Source organism: Gavialis gangeticus, unplaced genomic scaffold (assembly GCF_001723915.1).
Source record: "Gavialis gangeticus isolate Ggan-Ray unplaced genomic scaffold, GavGan_comp1, whole genome shotgun sequence".
Classification (NCBI taxonomy): domain Eukaryota; kingdom Metazoa; phylum Chordata; order Crocodylia; family Gavialidae; genus Gavialis; species Gavialis gangeticus.
This window is the reverse complement of record NW_017729025.1, coordinates 59,643,402-59,649,401: the sequence shown is the minus strand read 5'-3', so window position 1 is coordinate 59,649,401 and position 6,000 is coordinate 59,643,402. Positions and strand designations below refer to the sequence as shown.

Sequence of the window (6,000 nt, the reverse complement as noted above, 5' to 3'; positions counted from 1 at the left end):
TTTTGTTTCATACTGAAAATAAAATTTATATGAGCCTATTAAGTTGTTAAGAATATGCCCAGCTGCTTTGTCGGTTCTAGGTCCAGAGTACTCAATAGGATTGGTTCTGTTATTACAAAATCAATTGAGTTGGCTGGTACAGAGAAAACAGGGATATGCCTTCTTTCTGCCTCCCATAAACCAGTTATATTGAAGGAAGAAAGGTCTGTGCTCTTGAGTTCTGCCTGTTTTTCTTGTGTCCCTGCTCTTGAAACTGAGCAAAAGCTAGGTACAATCCAGGTCTTAGTAGAAGTAAATGGTTTCATAAAGATTGACAGGAAAAATTCACATGGTATTCTATAATGCAAAATACCATATGTAAGCAACCAGCTGCTATTAAGAAACAGAGTCCCTATTAGCTTTTAAATCGTTGTGCCCTTGCCTATTGAGCCACCTACTCCACCTAGAAATACCATTTCACAGACATAAGATTTGGTTCCAATTTGTTCTGCATCATCTGGATGCGTCTATACGAGACGTGACTGTGCAGTTGTTACTACATATTTGTGTAGTCCTTGTATGAGCAAGTACTAAATAAGTGCGCAGTAACTGGAGTTACCACACAGCAGTGCTGGCAAATGTCTTTTAGGTGATGCTATTATGCACTAGCCTAATAATACTGTGCAGTAGTGTATTAACACTGTCTGTATTGTGATGCACTACTGCTCGGTATTTTGCAGCCATTGTGCACTCAGTGTCTCATGTAGACGTGCCCCCTATACAGATAAAAAGCTCTAGTAACACAGCCCAGGACTAATCAAAACCAGCCTGGAAAAAAGACTGGAAATCAAAAATGATTTAGCTCCAGTTGCTCAATTCTTCCACTTGGGACAGAGACCAGAGTGAGTAGGGTAGAAGGGCAAAGGTTAAGCCATTATTCTAGAACAGGGGTTCTCAACCTGTTTAGACTCAAAGTATGCCTTGTTACTCAAGGTACCCCTCAGACTCAAGTTACCCCTCAGAAAATGCTAGACCTATTTCAGCCAGAGAGAATTCCCTGTACACAGGGTGTCCTTAGGGGGCTATTTATACTCAGGGCACCTTTCATGCCAGAGAGGCATAAAATAGTTGTGGCAGGGCACTGTTGGTGCCTGCCACTTTAAGGGCTGAGCCAAGCAGCCAGCAGGTGCTTGATTGCAGTGTCCATTTTAGATCTCTGGCCACCTATATAAATAGAGCAGTTTACCTACTGGCAGACCAGACAGAAACATTGCCTAGCTTCAAGGTTGTATGCAACATCCTGGAGGTAAGGGCAGGGGCTTAAGGGGATGGTTTGGAGGCTCCAGGTCCTGGGTATGACCTAAAACTGCACTCTGCCAGGAGTGGGTGGCCTAGTGGGGCTCTCAGTGGTGCATGAGTCCCCAGGAAATACCAGGCCAGTTACCACCCTGGTCAAAGGTGGGTTGGGGCACCTTAATAACCCCAGCTCCCACAACTGGGTGGGTTAAACCATAGTAGGGCCAAGAGGGAGGACTCAGGTTAGAGAATGAGCTAGAGGCTCAGAAGCCCGGATCAAAACACCCTCAACTGGTCAATGCTGGGGTCAGGACCAGAAGGGTCAAAAGGGCCAGGTGCCCTCCATGAGGGACACCCAGAATTGAGGGCCTGGGATTTATGAGTGGCTTTGGAGGTGAGAACAGGGCCTGTGTGGCCAAAGGTCCCGGGGGACCACGCCTGAGAGGGGGAAGAGTTCAGGGAGTTAGGCAGCCCAAAATGAGAACAGAGTAGGCTGCCTGATTGGAGGGATCTGTTTGGGATCTGGATTGGAGGATTCTTGGGGCCCAGTGTGGGGCTGGTGAGGTTAAGAACTGTGGATGCCAACTGGGAGGCTTACCCTGTGGTGTAGGGGAGGTACAGAGCTGCAGATAGTGCCCCCTGGCATTGGGGCAAAAATAGGCAGCCTCTCACCTAATTAACAACCTAATTATGTATCATTAAGGTGTGGCAGGAGGAGGCGGGTGGTTGGCATAAAAACAGGTGGGCGGGACAATGGTAGACTGGCCCTGAGAATGCCCCGTTACATTGGTGCATTGTCTAGGAAACATCAGCCTGACAGCTGAGCACAGCGCTACCTTCCCCCTATAGTGGTAGGGTTTGAGACCCTGATAGAGAATAGGGCGTGGAGCCCAGAGTTATGGAGTCTAGTAGGGACAGTAGAAGGGCAGTCCCAGGAGTGCACTGAGAAGGCCCGAACTGTGAATAAGCCTGAAGGCCAGTGCAAGGGCCAGCCCCGGCTGTGTAAGCACAAGAGCCAATTGCCCAGAAAGGGGCCAGTGGCTGGTATATTAATAGAGGGCTGGAAGCCCAGGTTACTGAGGGGTGATGTGAGTTTAAGTGGGGGGAGGTGTGTGACAGGGCACTGGTGCCTGCCACTTTATAGGTTGAGCCAAACAGCCAGTAAGTGTTTGATTGTGGTGACCATTTTAGTATTGTAATGGGGTCTGTCTCAGGGCCAGTCTACCACTGGCCTGCCCACCTGTTTCTGGGCCAGCTGCCTGCCTCCTTGTCTTGATGATACATAATTATGTTGTTAATTAGGTGGGAGGCTGCCCATTCTTGCCCCAATGCCAGGGGGCACTATCTGTGGCTCCATTCCTCCCCTACACTGCTGCCCAAGCCTCACAGATGGCACCCACAGTTATTACACTATCACCAGCCCCACACTGGGCCCCAGAATCCTTCAGTCCAGACCCCAACCAGATCCCTCCAATCAGGCAGCCTACTCTTCCCTTATTGTGGGCTGCCTAGCTCCCTGAGCTCTTCCTCCTCTTGGGCGTGGGTGCCACACAGGCCCTGGCCTCACCTCCAAGACCAGCTGGAAACCCCAGGCCCTCAGCTCTGGGCATCCCTCGCAGCGCACCCCTGGCCCTTTTGAACTTTCTGGTCCTGGCCCCAGCATTGACTAGTCGAGGGTGTTTCGAGTCAGGCCTCTGAACCTCTAGCCCACTCTCTACCCTGGGTCTGCCTTCTTGACCCTACTATGGTATAACCCACCCAGTTGTGGGAGCTAGGGTTATTAAGGCACCCCAACCCACCTTTCACCGGGGTGGTAACTAGCCTGGTATTTCCTGGGGACTCGTGCGCCACTGAGAGCCCCACCAGGCCACCCACTCCTGGCAGGGTGCAGTTTTAGGTCATGCCCAGGACCCAGAGCCTCCAAACCATCCCCTTAAGCTCCTGCCCTTACCTCCAGGATGCTGCATACAGCCTTGCAGCCAGGTGATGTTTCTGCCTGGCCTGCCAGCAGCGAACTGCTCTGTTTATAGAGGCAGCCAGAGATCTAAAATGGACACTGCAATCAAGCACCTGCCGGCTGCTTGGCTCAGCCCTTGAAGTGGCAGGCACCAACAGTGCCACAATAGTTTTAGTGAATTGGGCTCTAAATATTACATGAAACACAGCTTTTAAAAATGTTTAAATGGTGCCTGGAAGTTTTTCTGGCACAACTATTTGCATACTTTCCCTACCCAATTTGTTCACAAATTAGATCATTACATCCCTCAGCAATTCCCAAGGTTGTACATGCTTGCATATTCTTTTGTAGGCATATATATCTTAATACATTTAAAATATTCATTAAAATAAATTAATAATTCAAAGATTAAGGGAGAGATTTTGTGGCTTTTTAACAGTATTTCATTTGTTTTATAGGTAATTAGGGTTTATGATGAAATAAAAACACAGGATTCATAGAAGAAACATTACCTGGGCCAAGCCTCATGATCTTGGGAACCAACCCTTTGTACAAAGCCAGAAATCTGTATTAGAAATAAAAATAATAAAAAAGGTTTGAAACAACATTTCTGCTTTAAAAAGTGAATAGAATGTTAGCATCTGCTTTGTAAGATGCTGGCTTAGCACTTACTGGAACATGTATAATTTCAAATAATTGCCTGTATCTCCATATTAACATTTTATGGAAGCAAATCACATGAGGAGAAGCTAACACTGAGTTACAAAAGCTATGGTCTGATCCCATCCAATCAGAAACAGGACTTTAATCAGTGAGATGGTTTTACTTTCAAGACAAGTCTGCTAACAACAGCTGCATTACATGAACAAAATGACTGCTATAATTGAGTATCAAAGCTACAACTCAATCCTCACTTGAGAAATATTTAAAAGTTGGAGAAAAGTTATTGCCACAAAGTTCTGTGTCCAATTCACTCATTTCAACAATCATTCTCAATGCATAGAAACCTGCATAAGTTACAAATAGAGAGTTTAACTTAGAAATATGCTATTTTTCTACTCATATTTTGTATCTGTAGAATGAAGGGTTAATTTTAATGTTACCAAGCATAAATGTTGTATTTGGGATATATTGGGCATTTGTTTGTAGAACATACATTTTAACAACACATCATCATAAACTTCCAGATATTAAAAAAGGTCAGATTAAGTAGGAATAGGTTTTTTGGTCATTTTAAAATACACCTTGAAATATTACATTGCATGTTCTTGCTACATGAGTTCAGGGAGGCTTTATGGCCCTCAACAGATCTGACATATAACAACATGATTTTATGGATCTGTATGAACTAAAACAAAGGCCTGACTATGATTTAAAATAAGAATGTTTTACCCTTCTTCTTTATAGACTGTTGCCATAGTTTTAAAACAGGTTCTGTACTTGGTCTCTCCAGGAACGGGTTGTGGCCCTTGAATCCTACTTTTTGCAACATCAAAAGGGATATTAATAATTGAGGCAATTGTTCCTGAAACTAGCCCGATTCCAAATTTTCTCAAAAACTCCAAAGTGGGATCCTAAAAAGAAAAAAAGAAAGAACGAACAGGGAAACGGAAGCACCTAAATAGGTTAAACACTATAAAGTAATATGCATTTAATCAGAAAACTCACACAACACGACACACTCACGTTATTGTAGCGGAACACATTAAGATTTCCTATGCTGGAACTTGTTTTCTTGACAATCCTATTGGCTATGTTTTTACACATGGTCTAAATTGCTGAAGTACACATTTCCTCACACAGGATTTATAAACACAGTTCATAAAGAAAGACTGGTATGGCATATGGGGATGATTTGTATAATTGGGCTTCACAATGTACTTAGTATTACTGTATCAAAACAGGAGAAATCCAAGCACACTATTAGCTAATTGGCCAGAATATTTTACAAATGACAGCAACTTCCACCATGAAGCCTACTAAAATGCTCATTTGTGTGCTAGACCCCCAAATGTTAAATTAAATAAAGGCTAATCTCAGTCTGCAGCCATTCCCCTCCAGGTTTTTTACATTTATTTTCACATGTAGCTGATCCACTGTACTAAGAAGTGCTAGCTTCCTGTTATTAACAATCCAGCTTGGTGCAACTGCAAAACAGCCTTCCACATTCTGTGCATTATAAACAGTAGTAACTCACTGAGCTAATTGGCTGAAGAATTTACAACACATTGTTTCTGAACCCTAGAATTCTTTCATGGTAAAAGCTAGAAACAGGTTATAAACCTGATCTTAAAAACATTTTGTTCTTTCGCTGTTTGAATCTTGACAATCCAGTTGTATTTTATTTGATCCCTTTAGAAATCCTTTTTGTCTTGATATTCTGTGTGACATCAAAGCACTCAAAATTTATTTGGGAGTCAAATATTCTTTAACAAAGTCTAATCCCATTTCTCTGAACAGTGGAAGTCACAGCGAACTCTGTCATAATGAATTTCCTAGGGTATTCATATTTTTATGCCTCTGTTTTCTACACCAACAGAAAAATATTCCTTTTATTTGGCACATTGCACTATATACCTGGCATGCCTTAGGGAATGTTTTGCAAGAAGGCACTTTAAATATAACAAATCATCAGTAAAAGAAGAAGGGACCATGCTACATCCTAATTTCAGCTCAATATTAGAAAAGAAATAATCAGAAATAGCCTGCTTTTAATCTGTTTTCAGAGCTCTTATATTTTGACTCAAAATAGGAAGGGCCAGTAGGTT

General features: G+C 43.4%; 1 protein-coding gene across 2 annotated transcripts in view; it reads right to left on the bottom strand.

The window, feature by feature from the left end:
- The window catches only part of SLC25A21 (solute carrier family 25 member 21), a 530,971-nt gene that overhangs the window by 7,823 nt on the left and 517,148 nt on the right, over positions 1–6,000 (bottom strand). For both annotated transcript variants that reach the window (XM_019518868.1, XM_019518869.1), the window contains 2 exons: positions 4,625–4,806; positions 3,745–3,797 (listed from right to left, as the gene is read on the bottom strand). In XM_019518868.1, the coding sequence (XP_019374413.1) occupies positions 3,745–3,797; positions 4,625–4,806 (235 nt within the window). The remainder of the gene's footprint in view (positions 1–3,744; positions 3,798–4,624; positions 4,807–6,000) is intronic.